This window comes from Lampetra planeri, chromosome 43 (assembly GCF_965212315.1).
Source record: "Lampetra planeri chromosome 43, kcLamPlan1.2.h2, whole genome shotgun sequence".
In the NCBI taxonomy this organism is placed as follows: domain Eukaryota; kingdom Metazoa; phylum Chordata; class Hyperoartia; order Petromyzontiformes; family Petromyzontidae; genus Lampetra; species Lampetra planeri.
Window position 1 is genome coordinate 7,934,730 of NC_136149.1, and position 27,720 is coordinate 7,962,449.

The 27,720-nt window shown below is 52.3% G+C and overlaps 1 protein-coding gene across 1 annotated transcript; it reads left to right on the forward strand.

The window, feature by feature from the left end:
• Window positions 1–5,180: 5,180 nt before the first annotated feature.
• On the forward strand, window positions 5,181–26,452 carry LOC144732522 (dual specificity tyrosine-phosphorylation-regulated kinase 4-like). Its single transcript, XM_078613930.1, has 12 exons — window positions 5,181–5,186; window positions 7,810–7,912; window positions 9,226–9,380; window positions 17,500–17,636; window positions 18,502–18,648; window positions 19,639–19,777; window positions 20,599–20,674; window positions 21,074–21,246; window positions 22,530–22,590; window positions 22,954–23,071; window positions 23,657–23,771; window positions 26,207–26,452. Exons 1-12 carry the CDS (start codon window positions 5,181–5,183, stop codon window positions 26,450–26,452), a joined length of 1,476 nt encoding a protein of 491 aa, XP_078470056.1.
• Window positions 26,453–27,720: the final 1,268 nt, after the last annotated feature.

The window sequence follows — 27,720 nt, forward strand, 5'->3', positions numbered from 1 at the left end:
CTAATGGGGAAATGAGGGCATTACAATAGGAAGGTAAAATGTAATTTAATAATAATATTTGGACAAGTTCGGCGGGCCGGATTAAAAAGCCCAACGGGCCGTATACGACCCGGGGGCCGTAATTTGCCCATGTCTGGTGTAGCCCAAGGGTCACAATGGGGTGACTGCAAAATTTAACCCTTTAGCTAGAACCGATTTTAGGCTGTCCGAAAATTGACCTGTTACTCTGATTGATAACAATCTTGTCACGGTCTAACTTTTTAACGTGTGGATCTGGCTTCTTCTTGGACAGGAGGTTGAACTTGGCAATCAGGTTATCTTTGCTTTTAGCTGATATTGAGCAGCTGACGAGGCAGTCATGTTATCTCCATGTTCCCAATCAGATGTAAAGACGTGCAGTTTAGACAGGTTTACATTGTACTGTAATCTGTAATGTTTTTGGGCTGGTGCCAACCCCCTTTCACATCTCTGCTTGTATCTGAATCGTTTAGTAAATAAAATATTTTTGGAAAAAGTCTTGCAATAGTTGGTGGTTCTTCATTTTTGGCTGACTATGCTGAGTAACTACGTGCTGAGAGGTCGGGTGGGCTCCACTGCTTCGAGTGGTTTTGGAGAGAAGTGCTGATAGACCCCGTTCCAATCCTGCCACAACTATGATGACAAGGCTAGCTGAGATTGTTTTTCTCTGATGTGGACTTTTGTTTTTAATGTGCCACTCTCCGTTATTTTGCCAGGGAACTGGATCACAAATCCAATGTCAGTTTCTTTACTCAACGTAGATTCGCATCAACTCTCGCCTCTCACTACCACGCATAGATGCAGCTCTCACGTTAACGACTCCGATCACCAGTGCCGATCACCAGTGCCAATCATCCTGCAGTGTCACCCACTTTCACGACTCTCCCAGGAGGGTCCTGCGGCAGGATGTTTGGCCAGTTTCGCATGGCTTGCGAGGTTCCCACTCATCTATGAATGCCCCAAACGACTGGAATTCCATCGCTTCACAAATATCCACGGTTACCCTCCCATCTTTTTCGCTGTACATTCTCTACAATCACTTCACCTGCATGTAATTTTTTGCATCTATGTAACTTAATTTAAAATTATTTCACTTATAATTCATAATACACAAGTCAAAATAACTCAGTATTGAATTTTTAATTTTCGTGCAATGTTTTGGATTTCGTAAGTTGCTTTTGGGTCAGATTGCTATTAGCTTCATTCTGTACTTTGTCATTTTGGTGACCCAAGTCAGTTGCACATTAGACAATCCTGGCCTCTTGTGTTTTCATCTCACCTGGTTCAACACAATTAACTTTACTTTTTTAATGGTTTATTTGTGCAGTGTTGATTGACCATACTTCACTACCGGTAGGTCAGTGGTGGTGAATGGGATGAAGAAAAAAAAAAGCAAGACCGTTTCGGTTGTCGCGTCATGTTCCTACAATAGGAATACAGATATTGCACTCGCCCCTCAGACACCACACTGGGATTGGTGCTGTGTAGCTTCACTTTGAGCAGTGGAGCTGGCAGATTTGTGGAGAACATCACCGCCTCTCCACGTTCCACCTTCAGCAACATTTTTTAAGCCTTCTTGAGATCAGACTGGGAACACGATGCTAATTCACGCACCAGATGTGCTTTAACCAACCCACATCTTAGACCTCATGATCAACATTAGTGCAATGAGAAGCCTGTGTACATTAGACACTTGGCACAATTTTCCTGGACTCATTTACATTGCCACAATGCTTTGTTACCAAGTCTGGTTTTCCAAAAGTCACTCCACGTTGAGCTCACGTCTCTAAAACTATTGTTTCTTTAACCAGGTAAAAACCAGAGCAATACGGATATTTTTCCGAAGGGACCTGGCCACAACTGATAGCTCAGTGGCATGCGGAAATTTACATCGGCCAAATACTCGAAGGGGCATGTTTCTCAATGATGATAAATTTATTGAATTTTCACATTAATTCGCATCAGACGTTGAACTAGGTCACCAGAAAATTAGATGGTTGCCACTATCTGCCCACACCTTTGCGGTAATGACCTTCATTTTAGACCACATCCAAAGCAAACGTGCAGCCAAAAACCAGGTAGTACCAAGGCCTCCAATTGCTGCAGAGGCCTCCATCGGCGACTGATCAGGAGGCAAGGTTTGAAGGGATTCAAACTAAAAAGGCAGAAAGCAAAGGTTGAGCTTTGAAATGACAGTTGCACACTGTTGAGACGATCGACGTGAGAGAAGGGGCTCCAAAGAGCTAAGGGGAAAGCCAAAACATTTCGGGGAAAGGCATTTCAAAAGTAAAGCAAGTGGGGCCTACCGTTGCTGTGTAATACAGACAAGGCTCCAAGTTTGTCCACATCTTTACACTTTGACCAATAAGAGCTTTGCGAACCATTGATTTAAGTTCAATCCCCCCCCCCCCCCCCCACAAATATCAATGGATTTTTCAACTGCATATTCTCGGTGTAGCCCCTTAGCATCTCAGAAGCTTGCACTCAAATTTCCAGAGTCAAATGCCTTCTCAGTTCGCAAGTGCTTGGGACAAGGTTAGTTTATAGATATGCGTCACTCCAGGAACTCAATTTCTAGTCTCAACGGCCGCGCTGCTAGAAATAGTCAATACCACTGATCAGGTGCGTGGCCGCTAGCACGACGATTTTCTTTCCAAGATCTGCCAATACAATTGAGGGTGAAGGGATCGTCACCCCTTTTTCTACAGAAATATATTTTGGGATGTTACCCACTTTAGGGGGCTATTAACTGGGTGAAGTACCACCCATCAGATCCATTTTTAAACAGTACAAAGCCCGATCCTCCTGACATCCGAGGTCAGTGGGGCGCTCGTTGCTCCCACAGACTCATCACACAGAGACCCACACACTCCCTACACAGAGACCCACACACTCACAAAACAGAGACCGATACACTCACCACACAGAAACCCACAGACTCATCACATAGAGATCCACAGACTCACCACACGGAGACCCACACACTCACCATACAGAGACCCACACACTCACCACACAGAGACCCACATACTCACCACACAGAGACCCACACACTCACCACGCAGACCCACACATACACTACACAAAGAACCCACACACTCACCACACAAAGACCCACACACTCACCACACAGAGACTCAGACTCACCACACAGAGACCCACACACTCACCATACAGAGACGCACACACTCACCACACAGAGACCCACACACTCACCACACAGAGACCCACACACTCACCACACAGAGACCCACACACTCACCACACAGAAACCCACACACTCACCACACAGAGACCCACAAATTCATCACACAGAGACACATCTCACACAGACACACACACTCACCACACACTCACCACACACAGACACCCACACACTCACCACACAGAGACACCCACAGAGTCACCTCAAACAGACACCCACAGAGACCCACAGACTCATCTCACACAGACACCCACAGACTCACCTAACACAGACACACACAGAGACCCACACACTCACAAAACAGAGACCCATACACTCACCACACAGAAACCCACAGACTCATCACATAGAGATCCACAGACTCACCACACGGAGACCCACACACTCACCACACAGAGACCCACATACTCACCACACAAAGACCCACACACTCACCACACAGAGACTCAGACTCACCACACAGAGACCCACACACTCACCATACAGAGACGCACACACTCACTACACAGAGACCCACACACTCACCACACAGAGACCCACAGATTCATCACACAGAGACACACCTCACACATACACACACACTCACCACACACTCACCACACACAGACACCCACACACTCACCACACAGAGACACCCACAGACTCACCTCAAACAGACACCCACAGAGACCCACAGACTCACCTCACACAGAGGCCCACAGACTCACCACACAGACACACACAAACTCACCACACACAAACACACAGAGACCCACAGACTCACCTCACACAGAGACCCACAAACTCACCTCACACAGAGACCCACAGACTCACCTCACACAAACACACACAGAGACCCACAGACTCACCACACAGACACCCACAGACTCACCTTATACAGAAACCCACAAACTCACCTCACACTGAGACCCACAGACTCACCACACAGAGATCCACAAACTCACCACACACAGACATACACAGAGACCCACAGACTCAACACACAGACATCACACAGAGACCCACACACAGAGACACATAGAGACTCACCTCACACAGAGACCCGTGTCGGCATCTTCAGGCTGAGTCGACCTCGAGGAGGCACAGACAGGGTTCAGATTTTTCCCGCCATCGCCGCCATTCACACCGACCGGAAACGGAAGTAGAAGCTGGGGGTGGAGGTGGGAGGGCGCCCAAAGAGGAGGGGCGGGAGGCGCCTTCCGGGGGCGTGGTCGCGCATGCGCGTCACTTGGAGGGGCGTGGTTGAAGGGGGCGTGGTCATGCCTGTCTCACTGTCACATCACCGGTGACGTCGCAATCACCACGTGCTTCCTCAGAGTTCGAGACGTGCGTGAAGGAGACGGCAGCTTCTTAAACTTCAGCTGCTTCAGCTTCATCATCGTCGCCTTTCGAATAACTTCTGAAGCCATCCGAGCGAAACTTTTGACGAGGTGAGTTTTGTGGATTATTGGTAAGTGTGTGGGTCCGTGTTGTGGGTTCGTGGTGAGTGTGTGGTTGCCTGTTGTGGGTTCGGGATGAGTTTGTGGTTGCCTGTTGTGGGTTCGTGGTCAGTTTGTGGGACCGTGTTTTGGGTTCGTGGTGAGTGTATGGTTCCGTAGTGAGGATGTGGGTCCATGGTGAGGGTGTGAGTGCATGGTGAGTGTGTGGGTCCGTGTTGTGGGTTCGTGGTGAGTGTGTGGGTCCGTGTTGTGGGTTCGTGGTGAAGTTGGGTCCGTGGGGAGGATGTGAGTCCATGTGAGTTCGTGGTGAGGATGTGAGTCCGTGTTGTGAGTTCGTGGTGAGGATAGGGGTTCGTGGTGAGAATGATGGGTTCCTGGTGGGGAGATGTGGGACATTGGTGAGGATGCGAATTCGTGTTGTGACTCTCTACACCATCTCCACCTCCCCCACCCACAGCTTTCCACACAGACACCTTGGGGACTGCTGCGTGAAAGAAGCCACTCTGAGCATCAACACCATGGATGTACGCATGGGCCCCTACACTCGACTTACGAACAGCACCAGCACTTACCAACACCCCCCACAATTACAAAGACCACCCACACTTATGAACATCACTCTCACTTACGAACAGCACCCTCACTTACAAATACCATCAGCACTTACTAATGAGCTTCTATGAAATATATATTTGTTTAACTTCGACTTACAATACATAATCAACGTTTTTGGGTTAGATCGCGTTATTTATAAATGTGTCGTAACCCTCCACCACCCGACACGGCCAATCAGCAAAAAAGTGTCACGTTGACAAAAGACAAATAGTTCACTGCTTTATCCCACCGGTGTGTTGAAGTATGAAACCACAACATTTACAATTTTTGAGTACGACGTTTCGCTGATAATTGCATCCAGCATCATCGGGCAATTCGCCAGAATGGTGAGGCTTTGCTCTTGCTCCCGGTCTTAAATAGAGCAGCAGCAGGGTGATGTCATAATTTAACTCATCAGGTGCAACGATTTGAGGCGGAGGGGGGGTTATTGTAATTATATACTAGATTAGTAATCAGGCAATTGTTACGATGTGAGTTTTAGATTAGTAATCAGTTGTAATGTGTGTTATTGTAATTATATGCTACGTTAGTAATCAGTTAATTAGTATTTGTTTCCCCTATAAGGAACTGTAATATGTATATTATTTAATAATACGCTTCCACTTAACCCTAATGATATTTTCGTGAGTTTTGATGTGATTTTGCTATTCACTAAGGTTCCAGTGAGCGAGTCGCTTAAATTACTTGATACACTGGTAAAGAATACAGGTTTACCAAAAAGATATTCCGAAACTCGCTGACCATTGTTTAAATAACACTTTCTTCTTACGGAGAGGCGATTTCTTTAAACAAAGGGAAGGAGCAGCAATGGGCTCTCCTTTTTCTCCTGCTATAGCACATTTGTACATGGAATACTTTGAAACGAGAGCACTTGCGTCGAGCACATTAAAACCATCCTTTTGGTTTAGATATGTGGATGACACTTTGGTTGTCTGGCCACATGGTAAAGATACATTTAACGATTTTCTAAATCATCTCAATGCACGAAACTCGCCCATCCAGTTCACCATGGAAATGGAGGTGAATAACACACTCCCGTTCCTGGATATTTTACTTGGACATGGCCTAAATGGTAAAATAACACACAGCGTTTACAGAAAGCAAACGCACACTGATGCCTATCTGAATGCAGATTCGCATCATCACCCAGCTCAGAAATCCTCTCTTATCAAGACGCTCATACATCGGGCTAAAATAGTGTCAGATGGTGAAAGTCTAGTGAGATAGATTAAACATGTTAAAGAAGCACTAAGACAGAATGGCTACAATAATGCTCAAATTAACAGAGCACTAATTGGCAAATCATGATCGCAAAGCAACACCGCTGAAAGCGATCAGATTGTTAAAACAATTAAAATACCATGTATCTCAGGAGTAACTGACAATTTAGCCCGTGTTTTGCAAAAGCAAAACATTACAGTAAGATTTGGTACAGTACACAAAAGTCAAAAACTAGTAACTTGCACTAAAGACTTATTACCTAAATTATCAACAGAAGGTGTATATCGGATTAATTGTTTGTGGCAGATGCTATATTGGACAGACGGGGAGTAACATTAGTGTAAGACTAAAAGAACATCAAAGAAATATTAAACTATCTCAAACACAACTGTCGGCAGTGGCGGAACATGCTTGCCAACAGGGACACTCAATTGATTTTGATAACTTTGAAGTGTTGTGTTAAACTAATTACTACTGGCAAAGACTAATGAAATAATCCATGTGAAATTGAGAGAAACAGAAATAACTTTAACCGCTCAGACAGCTACAGCCTTAGTGCGGCCTGGAAGTGTATTATTAAATAGGGGAAACAAATACTAATTAACTGATTACTAACGTAGCATATAATTCCAATAACACACATTACAACTGATTACTGATCTACAACTCACATCGTAACAATTGCCTGATTGCTAATCTAGTATATAATTACAATAACCCCCCCCCTCTGCCTCAAATCGTTGCACCTGATGAGTTAAATGATGACGTCACCCTGCTGCTGCTCTATTTAAGACCGGGAGCAAAAGCAGAGCCTTACCATTCTGGCGAATTGCCCGATGATGCTGGATGCAATTGCCAGCGAAACGTCGTACTCAAAAATTGTAAATGTTGTGGTTTCAATGGTTCAACACCCCTGTGGGCTAAAGCAGTGAACTTTTTGTCTTTTGTCAACGTGACATTTTTTTGCTGATCGGCCGTGTCGGGTGGTGGAGGGTTATGACACATTTATAAATAACGCGATCTAACCCAAAAACGTTGATTATGAATAATGTTGGTCGCGAAAGCCTACGTGTTAAATCGACTTACAACTCGCACTTGTGAACCAAACCGCGGAACGATCCTCCGCGAGATGTAGTGAGTGTTTCTGATGCCTGTACACTAATGTGTGGCACCACGATGGTGAGATGTTAACAACCTCACTTGGTAAACAGGAGGTCGTGGGCTCGACCCTGACGCCTACTGTTTATGTGAAGTTCGTGTGTGTAGAGGAGCCTACTCCAATATTGTTTGTGTGTGTGTATGTGCATGTAGACGAGCCAAACTGGAGCGAGAAGGAGGGAGGGAGTCTCTGGCAACACGTGGGGCGCGCTGTCCGCAGCCGGCACCGGCCCTATCCGCAGTAAATCGCCTCGAGGTGCGAACAGCAGTGAGCTAACATGGCCACGGTGAATGGGAGGAAGTCACTACCGCCATTTTGCATGGGGGACTTCACGGTGGCCATGTTGTTTAGGGGATTTTATGGCAGCCATGTTGCATAGGGGACTTCATTGTGGCAATTTTGCATGGGGGATTTCACGGCAGCCATGTTGCATGGGGTACATCACGATGGCCATGTTACGTGGAGGATTTTACGGCGGCCATGATTCATGGGGGTCTTTAGGGCAGCCATGTTGCATGAGGGATGTCATGATAGCCATGTTGCATGGGGGATGTCACGGCAACCATTAGCATGAGGGATGTCACTGCGGCCATGTTGCAATGGTGACTTTATTGCGGCCAAGTTGCATGGGGGATGTCACTGCGGCCATGTTACATGGGGGACTTTATTGCAGCCATGTGGCATGAGGGATGTCACTGCGGCCAAGTTGCAAGGGGGACTTTATTGCGGCCATGTTGCATAAAGGATGTCACTGTGGCCATGTTGCAAAGGGGACTTTATTGCGGCCATGTTGCATGGGGGATGTCACTGTGGCCATGTTGCAATGTGGACTATATTGCAGCCATGTTGCATGAGGGATGTCGCTGCAGCCATGTTGCAAGGAAGGCTTTATTGCGGCCATGTTGCATGGGGGATGTCACTGCGGCCATGTTACATAGGGAAATTTATTGCGGTCATTTTGCATTAGGGATGTCATGATGGCCATGTTGCATGGGGGTTGTCATAGTGGCCATGTTGCATGGGGGTTGTCATGGCAGGATATTGCACGGGGGTTGTCATGATGCCCATGTTGTATGGGGGATGTCATGGCGGCCATGTTGCATGGGTATAGAGTATTTAGCTGCCGCTATATATTTCCACGTGATGAAGATTATGATATCAGCCATTTGGGTGGGGCCTTACCTGCCAAAATAAAAAAAAACGTATAGTTTAATCTAGATTTGAAGTTTTCGTGACTGCAGGGATCCATACTCTTTGGTTTTTTCGGCAAAGTCATGCCTGTACCGAAAGAACCAAATAGTATATACAGTTTAGTTTTAGTATGGGTCTCTGTGGGTCTTTATGGTTCGATATGAGCATGGATCTCTGTGGGTCTCTATGGATCTATATGAGTATGGGTCTCTATGGTTCTTTATGAGTATGGGTTTCTGTGGCTCTCTGTGGGTCTGATTGGAGTGATGAATCTGCACGTGATGATGATGACGATGTAGCTCTAGCGGGGGCCTTACCTGGCATGTAAACAAAACAGAAATAGTTCAAAGTTTAAGTTGTTGTTGTCACTTGTGCAGCGATCCTGGATCTCTTTGGGCCTCAGCTGAGTCATCGCCAAAAGCTGGAGCTGGCGGCCATGAAACAAGTATGGTTCTTCACTGTCGACGAGGTCGACAAACCCAGGGGCGGCAACAACGACGGCTACGACGACGATAACAACAACTACATCCCTGTGAGGGTCACAGAGACACCCATAGAGACCCACAGAGAACCAAAGAGACACCCACAGAGATCCACAGAGACCCACTCCCATTGAGACCCACAGAGGCACCCAAAGAGACACCATTAGACACCCACAAGTTTTTATTGGGTTAGAAGGCATGAGTATAAATGTGTAATCATTAAACCTGCCACCACCACCAGACACAGACAGTCAGTTAAGGTTTTGTGTTGCGGGTTTCTGGGGGTCTCTGTGGGTGTCTAAGGATCTGTGTGGGTCTTTATTGGTCTGGGTGTCTGTGGGTCTCTGTGGGTCTCTCAGGATCTAGGTCTCTGTGTTAGTTATTTCGCAGTTATTTCGTATGCAGCAAACTTTGGCTAATCCACTCACAACGATGTCGGCCGCGGTGGCCAGATGTTAACCACCTCGCCTTGTATACAGGAGGTCGTGGGTTCGATACCGACCCTGACGCCTGCTGTATATTTGGAGTTTGCGTCTCTATCTCTCTCCCCGTGGTTGCGTGGATTTTTCTCCGGGTCCTCCGTTTTTTCTCCTTCCACATTTAGAAACAACATCACGACACATTTAGAGCAATTGGCTTCTGCTACACATTTCCACACGGTGGTAATGACAAGGCCACTTCGTTGAGCAATGATTTGTGATGGCCAGGTCGCTTTTGAAAAAGAAGAGCTACATAGCAGGTCAGCGGTGTGGCGTTTAACAGCGTAACAATAGGCTGTAGCCTTTCTGGAAATGAAACACGTACTTGTGGTGAACATGTGTAGAGCCGTTGTAGCCGTTGTAGACGGCCGGATTTAGACTTGCCGCAGATGGCAAACAAACACAATGGGCGTGGCTACATCGGTACGTGAAGACGGTGTTTACTGCGACGTCCGCGTTGTTATCCTGGGGGGCTATTGCGGAGCTGGGATCCCCCACAGCCCCACCCCTCAAGGGGGGATGGCTATTTAAGGTGGCGAGCCGGACGGCTCGGGGTCTAGTGTTAAGCTGTAACCAGTGAAGAAAGAAGACCAGCTAGACAGGCCCTGGAACTCCCTGGGATCGCTGCCCTTTTCAGGGCCGACCAGGCAAGCCGGCGGCGTGGCCCTAAGAGCCCAGATCCGACGCTCTTCTAAGAGCCGGACTGGGTATTCCGGGTGCCGTAACCTAGCTGTAAGTTAGCTGTGAGTCAGGCTGTTGTGTTCCGTAGCGTAGACGGGTGAAGGGGCCGATACCCCTTCAAGTACTGTAAGTTGCCTGTTACTCGCTGGTGTTAATAAACAAGCGTGTGCCTCCAACTACGTTGTCAAGTCTCCGGGAACCTTACTACATCTGGTGTCGGAAGTGGTTCTACAAGGATGGAGACACGACGGACAGCTCGTACCAGAGAGACGGGGGCGGAGGAAACCTCGGCTGACTTTGAGCCAGAAATGGCTGAGGGCGGACTCGAGCAGCAGGGGCCAAATCCACCCACACCGCAACGTCAAGACGAGTGGGGACCGTCGTCTGAAGGACTGCGGCTGGCCCACTCTCGACTGGCATAATTGCTGTATGCTGCAGCCGCCACACTGGAACAGATTACCCGACTGGGGGCGGGAGGAGCTGCACTCAGCGATGGCGGCCAACATACGATGCCGTTTCCCGCCATTTCCAAGGACGCTGAGTTTGAAGTTCCCGCCATAAGTACAGTGCAGGCTGACGGCGAGGCGGGGCTACGTCACGTGGCCGATACTCACCAACCACAAGCCACGTCGGCAGCGGCGGACAACGAAACGTCACCACAGCAACCGCCGATGCCACGCGCCCAGCCCGCCAAATCTGCACGGAGTGACGGAGAGCGTTTTTCGCCTACGGACGCTGCGCTGCAACAGCAACTGCCACCTCTCAAGGAATTAGTGGGAGGAGAAGGCGACTAGGGTGGCTTCCAGAGGCGCTTCCTCGCCCATCAAGAGATGGCGAAATGGACCGACGACGAGGCGTTGCGTGCGCTGCCGGCGATGCTTGACAGCGATGCCCTCGCCACTCTCACCTCGGCACCAAGGGCGAAGCGCGCCACGCTGCAAATGGCGCTGCAACTCCTCGCCGCGGTCTATGGACCCCCCTCGGACTGTCGTCAGCTGTTTTACGATCGTCAGCGGGGCGCCAAGGAGTCGGCCTTGGCGTACTGCACGGCTCTCCTGGCCCTGGCGAAAACGGCTTTTCCACGGATGGACGAGGATGGGGTGGACGCCATGGTCGCGGAGAAGCTACTGCTGCTGGCCGATGATTTGGACATCGTCGTCTTGGCTGAGGACGACGCGGAAATGTGTTCGCTGAGGGCCGCCCGGCACATCCATGCAAACCTGCTGGCCCAACGTCGGAAGGCCAGCAAAGCGACGGCCAGCCATACCGTGGCTGCATCCGCCCTCCCAGCGGAAGACATCTGCGTTGTGGATCGCCCGACGGAGTGGAGGTCCGGAGTACGGCCAGCTCGGGACGGACCGAGCCGCCGGGATCAGCCCAAGCCATCAGCAACACTCAGGCGCTGCTACAACTGTGGCCTCCAGGGCCATGTGGCGTCAGGATGCCGGGCTCCTCGGCAGCGTGGTGCGACGCCTCGCCAGGACGTCGCGCCTCGACCCAAGTCTCCCCAGCAAAATCCGGCGAGTCGTGGCACCCCACATGGTTGGCCCACACACACACCTGCCACTCACTCACACACCGCAACTAACGGGGGTCAGAAATTATCCATTGTCACGCCAAAACGTACCTCCGTGGGGTGTGCGGTCCAACCGACCCAGTGGTCCGAGTTGGCTCATCGTGTTGTTGCCGCGTCGTCGGGGTCGTCGGTTGTTGTGGGACATATTGATGGGGTCGAGGTACGCATCTTGATTGATACGGGAGCATCGGCGACTATTGTGTCTGATTTGATTTACAACATTCTCCCCATTCAAAGTCGTCCCTTGCTCCCTGTTGATGTCCCATGTTACGCTGCTAACGGGGGTTCGTTGGGCATTATCGGACAGATCCTCGCGCAAATTTGTATTGGGGACATTAAATTTTCCGGCCCGATATTGGTCTCCTCCTCGCTGGCGGTTCCGTGCCTGTTGGGGACGGATTTCTTGGCTAAAATGCCCATTCATATACTAATCGACCAAGGATGCATTGCACTTCCGTCGGGGCGACGTATGGCCTTTGTGTCATCCCCCGCTACCCCTGTCCGTGCGGCGTTTGCGACGGTACCGGCGCTGGTCGCGAGGACGGTACGCGTACCGCCGGGAGCTCAAATGCTCGTACCTCTTAGGCTGCGCCGACCGTTTGGGGAGGGCGTCGGGGATCGGGGGGTTCTGTTGGGACCATCGAGGGCCGGGGTCAACGGACCCGACTTGGTAGCGGCCCAGACCGTGGTCAAAGGGGACGAGGACCCCTTCATGGCGGTCCTCAATGTGGGGTCGCGAACGGCCGTGGTTCCTCAGGGGACCGTGCTCGCGCACGCGACGCCGGTGCCTCGTGAGGAACCGGTTGTTGCTCAGGTGAGCGCCGGTTCGCCCTCGCTACCACATTCGGATCGTGATGAGGGGTGGCTCGATGCGCTTTGCGCGGGATCGGTGGACCTGTCCGGTCCACAGCGTGAGAGGCTTCGAGTCCTCCTTCGCGAATTTTCAGACGTTTTTAGTCTAAATAAATATGATATTGGCTGTACTAAATTGTTGAAACACCATATTGACACGGGTGACAGCGCGGCAATCCGCCAAAATCCATTTCGGTTAAGTCCCGCCGAAAAGGAGCATGTTAAATCGGCTGTAGACGACATGCTAGCTGCGGATAACATATCCCCTTCCACCAGCCCTTGGGGCGCACCGATCGTTCTGGTTAAAAAACACGACGGATCATTGCGCTTTTGTGTGGATTTCCGTCGGCTTAACAAAATTTCTGTAGCCGACGCATACCCGCTTCCCCGGATGGACGAATCGCTTGATGCCCTGGCAGGGGCGCGATTCTTCTCCACATTGGATTTATTGTCCGGGTTCTGGCAGCTCCCTCTGGATGACGAATCCAAACCGAAAACTGCTTTCCGTACGCCGCAGGGCCTTTTCCAATTTAATCGCTTGCCGATGGGATTACATTCCGCGCCGGCAACTTTTCAGCGATTAATGGAATTGGTTCTGGCTGGCTTGCAGTGGGATTCGTGTCTGATTTACCTAGACGATGTCATCGTCTTTAGTAGAACATTCGATGAACACCTCCAGAGGATGCGTGCCGTTTTTCTCAAAATGCGGGCTGCTAATTTGAAGTTCAAGCCCCAGAAGTGTTTCTTGCTCCGCGAATTGGTGCGCTATTTGGGTCACATTGTGGGCCGTTCAGGCATTGCCACTGATCCCGCCAAAACGAAATGTGTTAGCTCCTGGCCAACTCCCACCTCAGTGGGTGAGGTCAGGAGTTTCATCGGATTCGCATCATACTACCGCCGGTTTGTCGCTGATTTCGCTACCATTGCGAAACCCTTACATGCCTTGACATCTAAGGGGGTCAAATTTCATTGGGGTAAGGAGGAAGATGCCGCTTTTCACTCGCTCCGGGACGCCCTAGTCGGGGCTCCGCCATTGAGTTACCCGGATTTTACAAAACCCTTCTTGCTCGATACAGACGCAAGCAACACGGGCATCGGGGGCGTTCTCTCCCAGGTTATTGGGGGCGTGGAACATGTGGTTGCGTACGGCAGTCAGGTGTTGTCTCCGGCGGAACAAAGATACTGCGTTACCCGTAGGGAACTATTGGCAATCGTGTACTTCATTCAACAATACCGCCCATATCTGTACAGTCGGCGGTTCACCGTCCGCACAGATCATGCGGCGCTGCAGTATGCTTTGCGGGTTCAACAGCCATCGGGACAATTGTCTCGATGGTTGGAAATCCTTCAGGATTTCGATTTTGCGACTACCTATCGTAAGGGCACTCGCCACACCAATGCGGACGCTCTGTCCCAGTTACCACCCACCTCTGAGTGCGCTTGCCTGCTGGGTTCGGGGCGTTGCAGACCTCCGAATGTCAGCTCTAATTCGGTTTAAGCAGCCGCCGCCGATGGGCTTTCCGTTGCCGGTCCTATCGAGAAAGAAGGGAGGGATTCCTTGCTGGGGTTGTCGGTTGCGGAGTGGGGGCGCCTCCAAATGGAGGACACCTCCCTCCTCGCTTTGCGCCGTCGCGTCGGGGGAATCGTGCGGGGGGGTGAAAATGTCGACTTCTGGGGGTTGGTCCAGGGCCTTCTCATGCACTGGGACGGCAAATCCCGTCGACACCGGCTGGTGGTGCCTTCTGCGTTGCGGGGGAGCGTCGTGTGGGCTGCGCACGAGCAACTCCTCCACTTAGGGACCCACAAAACCCTTGCCACACTCCAACTAGATTTTTCATGGCCGGGCATGGCAAAGGATGTGGAGGACCTGTTGGGGTCATGCACCCAGTGCGCGCAAAGGAAGCCACCAGCGAAGGGGTCTAACCCACCCTTACAGTCCGTAAAAGTTTCCCGAGTTAACGAGCTCGTCGCACTAGATATTCTGGGCCCATTCCCCGCTACGCCAAGGGGGAATAAATACCTGTTAACCGGGGTAGAATATTTTACGAGATGGCCTATGGCCTGGCCCCTTGCCAATCAGTCAGCAGCAGCCATCGTGGAGGCCTTTGTCCAAGGCTATGTCCTCGACAAAGGTGCTCCGGAGCGGCTGCTGACCGATCAGGGTAAAAAGTTTTCGGGGAAGCTTCTCCACGAGGTGTGCGAGCTCCTGGGAATGAAAAAGATTCGCACCTCCCCATATCATCCGCAAACGGATGGAATGGTGGAGCGGCTGCATCGGACCATCACGTCCATGCTGTCCCAGCAGGTGTCTGAATCCCAGACCGATTGGGACCTTCATATCCCGGGGGTTCTGGCAGCATACAGGATGGCTCCCCATGCGGCGACCGGGTTTTCGCCCTTTTTCCTAATGTATGGCCGGGAGCCTAACCCACCTGTTCCGACTCAGCTGCGGATCGCCACGCCGCATAGTAAATCCAAATTGGCCGAACATGTGAAATTCAACGTCGCTAAATTGACAGAGGCGTGGGAGGCGGCCATGCAGAACTCTGAACTCCGCCAGAAGGCGAATGAGAGGCTCAGGCTGGGTCGGGTGCACGTGCTTCAGTGGAAGCCGGGTGACCAGGCGTGGTTGCACTGTCCCCAAGTCCCGCTAGCAACCTCGTCTAAACTGGTGCGGCCGTGGCGGGGGCCCGTGGAGGTGGTGCAGGTTTTGTGCCCACAATGTGTGCGTATCCGATGGGGGAAACGTCGGTGGTTTGTGCACCCCTCCAGGTTAAAACCGTTCGTTGCGCCCCATGTTCATACTTCACACACGCGTGGCCAATCATGTGAGGGGTCCACCGACTCCCGGAGTACGACTTCTCTGCTGTCACCTGACTTAACACCGTCTGTTCCACCTCCAGGCGCACCAGGAGTGACACGCTCACGACCGCCAACCCCTCCTGGGGGGGTCGGGGGTCGCTCTGCAGCGGAGCCGGACACCCTCACACCCGGACTGCTAACAACCGCCACTGGCCTAACCAGAGGGGTCCCTTGTGACGGCCCCGCTGCAAGGACGCGCGCCAGAACGCGTAGACTTTTGTGAGGCTGGCCGCCAACGCGACCCTTGCGGGCGACCGCCCTCGGTTCTTGTATATATGTTGTTTTTACAGGATGGGGTATTTATTCGGTCGGGGTGCGTCGTGTTGGTTTGTTCTTCTTGTTGTTGTTGTTAAAAATTTGTGAGGCACACACGGGTTCAAAAGGGTGGATGCATCTTTATTGCCATTTTGTTGCAGCCGGGACGGCTGCGAGCTGTACAGGGGGGGGTGATGTAGAGCCGTTGTAGCCGTTGTAGACGGCCGGATTTAGACTTGCCGCGGATGGCAAACAAACACAATGGGCGTGGCTACATCGGTACGCGAAGACGGTGTTTACTGCGACGTCCGCGTTGTTATCCTGGGGGGCTATTGCGGAGCTGGGATCCCCCACAGCCCCACCCCTCAAGGGGGGATGGCTATTTAAGGTGGCGAGCCGGACGGCTCGGGGTCTAGTGTTAAGCTGTAACCAGTGAAGAAAGAAGACCAGCTAGACAGGCCCTGGAACTCCCTGGGATCGCTGCCCTTTTCAGGGCCGACCAGGCAAGCCGGCGGCGTGGCCCTAAGAGCCCAGAACCGACGCTCTTCTAAGAACTGGACTGGGTATTCCGGGTGCCGTAACCTAGCTGTAAGCTAGCTGTGAGTCAGGCTGTTGTGTTCCGTAGCGTAGACGGGTGAAGGGGCCGATACCCCTTCAAGTACTGTAAGTTGCCTGTTACTGGCTGGTGTTAATAAACAAGCGTGTGCCTCCAACTACGTTGTCAAGTCTCCGGGAACCTTACTACACATGCAAGCAAAAACATGCTCTGATAATATGTGGCATTGCCTTTGAAACTGATTGGTCTACACCAGAGAGAGCAGCCTTCTTTAGGGCCCAGTCTCAATACCTGTGTCTCACAACCTGTGCATCACCACCAGTGCATCACCACCAGTGCCTCACCACCAGTGCCTCACCCCCAGTGCCTCACCACCAGTGCCTCACCACCAGTACCTCACCACCAGTGTCTCACCACCAGTGTCTCACCACCAGTGTCTCACCACCAGTGTCTCACCACCAGTGTCTCACTACCCAGTGTTAGATGGATAAACGCAAAAAGGCGAACAACTCCCCCAAGTTTTAACGGCATTCGGTATTCTTGGGTCTTTCGGTAAAGTCACGTAGATAGGTTCAAATAAAATAAAAATAACAGGAAGATGACCGCTTGCGTTGCGATTGAAACGTAGTTTTCTGGTATTTTTAATAATTTTCTTTTAACCTATCTACGTGACTTTACCGAAAGACCCAAGAATATGAATTCCTGCAGTCACGAAAGCTTTAAGGCAAGCATTCGGTAGTTTAACGAAACATTTATACCTTTCCGCGATCTAACACCCAAGCAAAAGTAAACCTCAGTGGTGGATAATGGCGGTCGTGGAAGCCCCGACTGCTGCTGCCACTACTGAGCGTGAGACGCTCCGATTGCTATGACTCTGACTACAGGCCTCTGCCTCCTCCGCCTCCTAGGTCCGCAAGGAACAGCTCCACTACCGCTATGAGGTGCAGAAGTTGATCAGCGAGGGAGGCCAGGGCCTGGTGCTGCAGTGCCTCGACCACAAAACCAAAACGCTCGTGGCCGTCAAGATGCTGTCGCTGCCCTTGTGGTGAGTCGGATGGCCTTCCACGGCGGCCCGCGCTCTCGGAAAATAATAATCAAATGATTGGAGGCACCGCCATGAAACTGACACTATGGACTCGCTAACAATATACCAACTGGCGTAAGACTTCTGCTCACTATAAACAGACCCATAGAGACCCACAGAGACCCACAGAGACACCCAGACCCTTAGACACCCACGGAGGCACCCAGACCCTTAGAGACCCAGAGAGGCCCACAGAGGCCCACAGAAACATCCAGACCCAGAGACCCACAGAGTAACCCACAGAGTAACCAACAGAGACGCCCACAGAGACCCACAGAGACACCCAGACCCTAAGAGACCCAAAGAGACACCCACATAGACACCCAGACCCTTAGAGACCCACAGAGACACCCAGACCCTTAGAGACCCAAGAGACACCCAAATTAATAGAGACCTTAGAGACCCACAGAGACACCCATATACTTAGAGACCCACAGAGGCCCACAGAAACACCCAGACACATAGCAACCCACAGAGTAACCCACAGAGTCACCCACAGAGACCCCACAGAGACCCCTGCCGAGACTCCCACACAGACCCCCACAGTCACTCACAGAGTCACCCACAGAGTCACCCACAGAGTCACCCACCGAGATACCCACAAAGACCCCCACAAAGTCACCCACAGAGACCCCTACAGTCACCCACAGAGACCCCCACAGAGACCCCCACAGAGACCCCCACAGAGACCCCCACAGAGACCCCCACAGAGACCCCCACAAAGACCCCCACGGAGACACCGAAAGAGATCCCCACAGAGTCACCTAAAGAGACACCCACACAGAGTCACCATTGATTTCATGGCCTTCCCCCTCCCACTGCGCAGCTCCTCGACAGCGGCCCGCCAGAGGACGGAGCTGGAGGTGGCCAAGGAGCTGCAGGGCAAGGACAGCGATGAGCGCTATGGAGTCATCCGGGTCCTGGATACGTTCGAATTCCGCGGACACAATTGCCTCGTCGTCGAGCTCTTGAAGTACGCGAACCTCCCCCCCCACCACCCACGTGTGCGCGCGTGTCCATTGCTCCGTTCGATAGTTGATTTATTTCGGAATGAATATTTATTTAATATTTGATCAAGCAACTAGATTTACCACATTTATTTATTGAGTTTTACACGCAGGGCTTTCGCGACCAATATCATCCATAATAGAGGTATTTTTGGTTAGATTGCGTAAATATATAAATGTTGTGTCATTAAACCCGCCACCATCCGCCACAGCCAACTAGTAAGGGTTGTCACGCAAAGAGAACGTGCCAATTTGTTACTAGTACAGCACTAGTGTGTAGTGTACAATGTAGTGTTAAGTAGTGTAGTGTATAGTGTAGTGTATAGTGTAATATAATGGTACAGCACAACAGTGTGTTGGAGTATGACGTGTCACCTGTACTTACAATTAGCTTCATCAGGCGACAGCCAGATTTTGTGCAGAATTCTACCTGTTTCGTTTTTTATATAGAAACACAGATGTGGTGACCACACTTCTGTGCTCTTGCGCAAAGTGGGGGGGGGGGATACATTTTCTAATTTGTTCCCCAATAGCTTTATTGAATAACTTTCATAATTAACTTCTTTTGCAGTTTATTTAATGAGTTTAAAGATAGTTAACAATTCATCAAAAATATGTTTCGCCTCGTTAAGTAAATTAATTTAATCGAATACATTACTTAATTTAAATTCTATTTTGATAATAATAACATAATCATGGTAAAATTATAATAAAATCATAATAATGAAATTATTATCATAAAATATTAAACGCGCGGCAATGTTTTGTGCACGTTAGTTCCCTCGGCGCAAGTAGTGCGGCGCGGCGAGGCCGCGGATGAATACCGCGGAGCAACGAGGCGTTTCATTACCTCCCCCCCAAAACTAAAGTCAGTTTGGGGTCCGGGTCGTGGGGCGCCCTGCGGACGTCATCGGAACGGGAAAGGGATTTTAACGTCGGCGTTGTTGTCGTGCCAGGAAGAGCCTCTACGACGTCATGAGCAAAGGGAGCATCGGGCGAATCTACTTGAGGCGGTTGAGGGAGTACACCAGGGCCATTCTCGACTTCCTGTTGTACGCCAAGGTGCTGGGCATCGTCCACGGGGACATCAAGCCGGTGAGCGGAGCGGGCGCGGTGGTCGCGCCCTCTCATCGGGGCGCTTGGTTAGCTGGCGCGGAGGCAGCCCGGCCACTGTTGATCGCGGGGTCGATGCGCTGGCTCCGTCCATCTGGAGGGAGGTGGTGGTAGTGGTGGGGTCACCGTACCTCCGGTGAAGACAATCCGGAACGAGGTGGACACTTGTACCGCAGAGGCAGGCTGGCCACAGTTGATTGCAGGTCAATGCGCTGGCTCCGTCTCTCTACTGTGACTCTGCCACCTCCTCCTTACCAGATGGAGGAGGTAGCAGGAGATGTAAACTACCTCGCCTGGTATACAGGGGGTCGTGGGTTTGATCCTGACCCTGACGCCTGCTGTATATTTTGAGTCTACATCTCTCTCTCCCTGTGGTGGTCGCGTGGATTTTTCTCCGGGTCCTCCGGTTTTTCCCTCCACGTTCATAATCAACATCACCATGCGTTTAGAGTATTTGACTGCTGTTGTAACATTTCCACGTGCTGATGATGATATCAGCCCACTTCGTTGAGCTATCATTATGTGATGGCCAGGTCGTTTCCGATAAAATAGCTACACAGCAGCTCAGCGGGGCCTCACACCCTGGTAGTAAAATTAAACAAATGGGTTTAGTAGTTTATTAGTAGTTTATTAAAACTACTTTGAATGGGTCTTAGGCACATAGCTCGTGTCACAAGTCGGGGGGGGGGGGCTGCCCATGTGGGTGTAAATGCGTCACTTTGCGTGATCGACCCATTGCTGGTTTGACACTATCGCCATAACCTCAGAGCGTGGAATTCCTTATCTGTCTCCCCTTTGTCCAGGACAATATTCTGCTAACCGCGGCCGGCAAAGTGAGGGTCACCGACTTCGGGTGCAGCTTCTACCTGAAGTATGAAAGTGAGTGGCTTCGCGTGCGTGGAGTTTTTTTTTAGGGTTAGCTCGCGTCAATGTAAACATTGCGCCGTCAAACCCACCGCCATCCGACGCAGCCACTCAGTGAGGTTGAGCGTCACGTAAACAGGACGCTCCAATTCGCCACTTGCACAGCACTAATCGGTGTGCTGGAGATGTAAACCCACTACGACGTTTACAATTCGAGCGCTTGCAGACGAGCATCATCATCAGGCGGGCAGCCAGAGTACGCGGTCCAACCTGAAAACTCGCCTACGCCGTGAAATATCGGTCGCAGAAGCCGACTACGCGTTTGACCGACCGAAAAAAAACCTGTTCAACCCACGTCGCTGTTGATGGAGGGACTACTTCATATTCATCGTCGTTGTTGTTGTTGCTGTGCAGCCCAAACCGTGGGCGGGACGGTGCCCTACGTGGCCCCTGAGCTGCTGCTGGGCTACCATGTCACCTGCGCTGTGGACATGTGGGCCCTGGGCTGCACCGTGGCCGAGATGGCCACCGGCAAGGATCTCTTTGATTCACGGGCCTACGAAGAACACCTGCCCTGCTGCATCGAGGTACGGGCTGTGGGTGGGTACGGTGGGTATAGTGGGTGGGTATGGTGGGTGTGTATGGTGGGTGGGTACGGTGGGTATGGTGGGTGGGCAGGCAGGTCTCTATGGGTATGGGTCTCTTGGTCTGCACAGAGACCCATACTCATAGAGACCCATACAGACCCACAGAGACCCATACTCATAGAGTTTGATTCCCTCTCACGGCCACAAAAGCCAGTGAGGAGACAAAGGTGGCCGGGCGTGGTGCTGGGCACCAACCCCCTCGTGTGCCATTCCGGCCTTCAAAGGTGCTGCTCGCTGCTACCAGCACTTGTCCCAGCAATGAGATGAGGCTAATATGGGGAGGGGGGATTGTTGTCTTTGTACACAGTGCTGGCCTTCATAGGTGCTGCTTGTGATTAAACAGCACTTGCCCCAGCAATGAGATGAGGATAATGTGGGGAGGGGATTGTTGTCTTTGTACACTGTGCGGCCTTCATAGGTGCTGCTTGTGATTAAACAGCACTTGCCCCAGCAATCGGAAAAGGCTAAGACAAGGAGGGGAAGAGGGGATTGTTGTCTATGTACACAGTTCCGGCCTCGACAGGCGCTGCCTCCGCCACTACTCACCGCTGACAGACAGCACTTGCCCCAATGGCAGTGGCGGCTCCTGCAAAATCTCTCAGGGGGGGCAAATGTCTGGATGATTGATAAGGATAAGGTCCACCCATGCAATGGATAAATTAACAGCTTAAGCATGTAAAGGCAACTTCACTTCTTTAATATTAATGAAAAATAAAGTGACTCTTACAATACATCTTGTTTGTTTCTATACTTACTATTATTACAATCCACTCAGTTTCTTTTATTAAAGATTCCACTAGGTGGCGACAAATAATTTTGTTGACTGAAACGTGCTTACGTATGATGACGTAAGCACGTTAGTGCGAGCCCTCCCGGAAGCCATAGAGAATGCATTGCAGCGCCCGCCCTTCGAAAAAAAACATCTTTGAATGTAAGTCTATGGGACCACACGGGGCGATTCTCAGCCGGAGTGAATTCGCCCAAAAAGAGGCGGTACTCCACAGAACGTGACATGACGCTGATTGGACTATATCCAGAGGCACAGTAACGGCTAGCATAGCTCTGTGGTTGAATGAGATTGTTAATGTGATTGAAAAAGTCCCTTTCACACATTGGTGGTGCGTCGCCCAATCGCCCTAATGAAGAAACCGCCCCTGTCCAATGGGCCCGCTGAGGCTACACCTCCCCCTCCTCCTTTTCTCTTCGTCCGAAACCGTGCGCAGATCCTGGGCATGCCCCCGAAAAAGATGGTGGACGAAGCCCCAAACAGGACACTTTACTTTGGTGAGTCGAAGGCTCGGGCAGGCTGGCGCCAGCGACGTAACCCATTCCGTTTTGTTAGTTGGTGGGTGGCAGGGAGGCTCTTATAGGGTTCTTTTGTGGGGGGGGGGGGGGGGGGGGGCTGGGGAGGGTCTCTGAATATCCCGGAGGTGGGAGGTGGGGTGGGGTTTGGGGCTCTCTGTAGCAGTCGCTAGGAAGCATAGGTGGGTGTGTGAGTGAGCGGTCGGGTGAGTGGTTGGGTAGGTGAGTAGGTAGGTGAGGGGGTGGGTGAGTGAGTGACATAGTGGGTTGGTAGGTGAGTGGGTGAGTTGGTATGTGGGCGACGTGGTGGTTGGTGACTCTGCATGCGTCTTTCTGTCTCTGCAGACTCTGAGGGCCTCCCATACAACGTGTCCAAGCAGCGGCCACCGGGAAGCCTCCCCCTGCACTGCGCGCTGCAGGGTCACCACCCTCAGCTGGTGGACTTCGTCAGCCGCTGCCTGCAGTACGAACCACACTCACCCCTCGCTCACCCTCACCCACCCCGACACGCCCCCATGCACCCCCACTCACTCAGCCCCACTCACTGAACCCCACTCACTCATCCCCACTCACTCATACCCATTCACTCATCCCCACTCACTCATCCCCACTCATCACCCCATACCTGTCAACCCTTTATCAGTGCCCTATCTTACTACAGACCCAATTCAGACCTTTATTGGTCACCCCATGACCCTTATAAATCTCAACGTTTATCCTGCAAAGTCCCATCACAAGGGACAAACACAAACAAATAGACACAAATTATTGTTGTTACCCAGAATTGAAACGGCTGCACTCCGTACGGACCTGAAAACTCAATTACCCTGTACAAGAATATCGAATAAACGGTACGGGTTGACAGCTCTGCCACCCACTCACTTCCCACAGCCACTCCCTCCCACTTTCTCCATCTCTCCCCCCCCACGCCGCCATCTCCCCACTCTCCCCCCACCTCCCACCCTGTCAAATCATCTCACCATGCCCCTCTTACCACGTGTGCGTCTCCCCCCCACACTTCCCTCCCTCCCCGTGCGTCTCCCAACAGATGGGATCCGAATCTCCGGATGACGCCTGAGCAGGCGCTGGCTCACAGCTGGCTCCAAACCACCACCACCACCACCCGGGCCACCACCAGCAGGGCCACCCCCATCACCATCCGGGCCACCACCGCCACCATCCGGGCCATCACCACCGCCACCATCCGGGCCACCACCACCGCCACCATTGGGCCACCACCACCAGCTGGGCCACCCCCACCACCCCGGCCATCACCACCAGCAAGGCCACCCCCACCACCAGCGAAGCCACCACCGCCACCATCCGGGCCACCACCACCAACCCGGCCACCACCACCAGCGAGGCCACCCCCACCACCCCGGCCACCACCACCAGCGAGGCCACCCCCACCACCCCGGCCACCACCACCAGTGAGGCCACCCCCACCACCCCGGCCACCACCACCAGCGAGGCCACCTCCACCACCAGCGAGGCCACCCCTACCACCGCCACCATCCGGGCCACCACCACCGCCACCATCCGGGCCACCACAACCAGCTAGGCCACCCCCACCACCCCGGCCACCACCGCCAGCGAGGCCACCCCCACCACAATCGAGGCCACCCTCACCACTGCCACCATCCGGGCCACCACCACCACCATCCGGACCACCACCACCAGCTGGGCCTACACCACCAGCTGGGCCATCACCACCATCAGCAGCAGCGGCGGCACCACTCCTGTGCAGGGCTCTGCAGCTGCTGCGCCACGGTGAGCCTCTCTCTGTGTACCTCGCCTGGTACGCAGGAGGTAGTAGGTTCGATCCCGACCCTGATGAGACGTTAACTACCTCGCCTGGTACGCAGGTCGTGGGGTTGATCCCGACCCTGATGAGATGTTGACTACCTCGCCTGGTACCCAGGAGGTCGTGGGTTCGATCCCGACCCTGATGTGATGTTACCTACCTCGCCTGGTATGCAGGAGGTCCCGGGTTCGATCCCGACCCTAAAGAGATGTTAACTACCTCGCCTGGTACGCAGGAGGTCGTGGGTTCGACCCCGACCCTGATGAGACGTTAGCTATCTCGCCTGGTACGCAGGAGGTCGTGTATTTGATCCCAACCCTGATGAGACGTTATCTCGTTAACTACCTCGCCTGGTACGCAGGAGGTCGTGGGTTCGATCCCGACCCAGATGAGACGTTCAGTACCTCGCCTGGTACGCAGGAGGTCGTGAGTTCGATCCCGACCCTGATGAGATGTTAACTACCTCGCCTGGTACGCAGAAGGTTGTGGGTTCGATCCCGGCCCTGATGATATGTTAACTACCTCGCCTGGTATGCAGGATATCGTGGGTTCGATCCCAACCCTGATGAGACGTTAACTACCTCACCTGGTACGCAGGAGGTTGTGGGTTCAATTCTGACCCTGGTGAGATGTTGACTACCTCCCCTGGTACACAGGAGTTCGTGGGTTCGATCCCGACCATTATGAGATGTTAACCACCTCACCTGGTACACAGGAGGTCGTCGGTTGGATCCAGACCCTGATGAGATGTTAACCACCTCGTTTGGTACGCAGGAGGTCGTGGGCTTGATCCCGACCCTGATGAGATGTTAACTACCTCGCCTGGTACACAGGAGGTCGTGGGCTCGATCCCGACACTGACGATGCCTGCCGCTGCTGTATATTTGCAATCTGATTTTCTGTCCCCGTGGTGGTCACCGCGTGGATTCTTTTCCGGGTCCTCCAGATTTTCCCCTTCACGTTTAGAATCGGCGTCACGCACTTCGAGTAATTGACTGCTGCTATGAATGGTCTACATGGGTCTATGGGTCTCTGTGGGTCTATGGGTCTCTGTGGGTCTATGGGTCTCTGTGGGTCTATGGGTGTCTGTGGGTCTATATGGGTCTCTATGAGTATGGGTCTCTGTGGGTCTGATGACGTTGATGATGACGATGACGATGATAACGATGACGACGATGAGGATGACGACGATGAGGATGACGACGATGAGGATGATGAGGATGACGACGACGATGATGATGATGACGATGATGATGACGACGACGATGATGATGATGATGATGACGACGACGATAATGACGATGATGATGATGACGATGATGATGACGATGACGACGATGATGACGATGAGGATGACGACGATGACGATGATAACGACGATGATGATGATGATGACGTTGAGGATGACGTCGATGACGTTGAGGATGACGTCGATGACGACGATGATGAAGATGATGATGACGATGACGAAGATGATGACGATGACGATGATGACGCTGATGATGATGACGTTGAGGATGACGACGATGACGATGATGACGATGATGATGATGATGACAATGACGACGACGATGATGACGATGATGACAATGATGATGATGACGATGATGACAATGATGACGATGATGATGATGATAATGATGACGATGATGTGCTGCTGTGGTGCTGCTGCCTCTCCACATAGCGGAGCCGGATGAGAAGCTCCCATTGTCATCATCGTCATCATCATCATCATCATCGTCATCATCGTCATCATCGTCATCGTCGTTATCGTTGTCGGGACCGCTCACCCAGACCTTTGGAGAGAGGACGGAGGTGGTGGTGAAGGTGGTGGAGACGCAGGAGGAGGATGACGACAACGAGGAGGATAAAGAGGAGGAGAATAAAGAGAAGGAGGAAGAGGAGGAGGAGAGAGAGCGAGGTGCCCTGGCGCGTGTGGGCAGGGCGCTCCGCTCACTACGCTCACTCCGCTCAGTCCGCTCAGTCCGCACGCTCCTCAGCCGCCTGCTGCTCTGTGGTGGGCGGCCCACGGCAGAGTAGCGGAGTGGACCCACACTCACCATCCACACTCACCACCCACACTCACCACACCACCCACACTCACCATCCACAATTACCACCCACACTCACCACCCACACTCACCACACCACCCACACTCACCACCCACACTCACCACACCACACTCACCACACACACCACCCACACTCACCACCCACACTCACCACACCACCCACACTCACCACACCACCTACACTCACCACCCACACTCACCACCCGTACTCACAACCCGCACTCACCACCCACACGTGCGCGTGTGAAGAGTTAGGATAGAGATGAGAAAAAGTTATAATGTAATAATGTGTACATATGTAATAAAGGACTCTTGCACTGGGTCTGTCTTTGTTGTCCTTTATTGTTTCGTACAACTTTGCCCGCACGGCGTCTCGCTCAGAGTCTCCTCCGTCTCCCGCTCAGCAGCCCCACTGCTGCCGTCGCTCCTGCAGACTTGTTGCTGGCTCACTATGCAGCCCCGCTGCTGGCTCGTTACTCAGCCTCTCTGCCTCCGACCTACAGCCCCACGGCTGCTCACTATGCAGCCCCGCTGCTGGCTCTCCGTCGCCTCCGTGCCCGGACACCGCTGGCCAACGGTGCCGAGTCCCAACCCTGTGGCGATCACGCCACTTTCCTTCTCCTGCCCTGCGTGGCCTCCTCCTGTCTTTATTCTCAAACTCTCCCCCAGCCCTTCCGGTTCCTGTCCTTAAAATCTCTCTCTCTCCCCACGTGACCCTAACTCCTCCCACCTGTTACGTCACATCCCGCGAGCCCGTTTACGCTCGCATTACACCACCCTCCCCCGTCGAGAAAATTCCAGCCGTCCTCGGCTGAAACAGAACAAGTAATGCGAGCGACCAACAACCATCAGCCGTGACCGGACAATGGAGAATACAACAATAATAACAATAACAACAAGAACAAGAACAACAATCAACGAAAATAAAGATTTTGAACGTGTGCGGGTCGCCGGCCCGTCCCGGACGAGCGGCGGCCCCCCTGCAGACCGAGAACGCGACGGGGTTTTAGGAGCGACAGGGTCAAAACCCCCTGTCGCTATTGGAGGCCCGTCAACGCCAAGGTCCCATTCCCCTGAAGGACCCGAGTCCGGGGCGTCCCGCAACCGTGTCTGTGGTGGGGTTGGAGGGGCGGCGGGGTCAGGTGTCCCCGCAGCCGTGGTAGGCCCACCCAGAGCAGAGTCCGCTGCCTCCTGCAGTGTCACGGCCAGTTCGTCTGTAGAAGGCACGACAGGCGC

Excerpts from the sequence above, each read along its gene's own strand:
- LOC144732522 (XM_078613930.1), top strand. Across the intron at positions 7,913-9,225 it reads CCGCAGTAAATCGCCTCGAG|CGATCCTGGATCTCTTTGGG; the intron begins GTGCGAACAGCA and ends TCACTTGTGCAG. Across the intron at positions 23,072-23,656 it reads TTCGTCAGCCGCTGCCTGCA|ATGGGATCCGAATCTCCGGA; the intron begins GTACGAACCACA and ends GTCTCCCAACAG.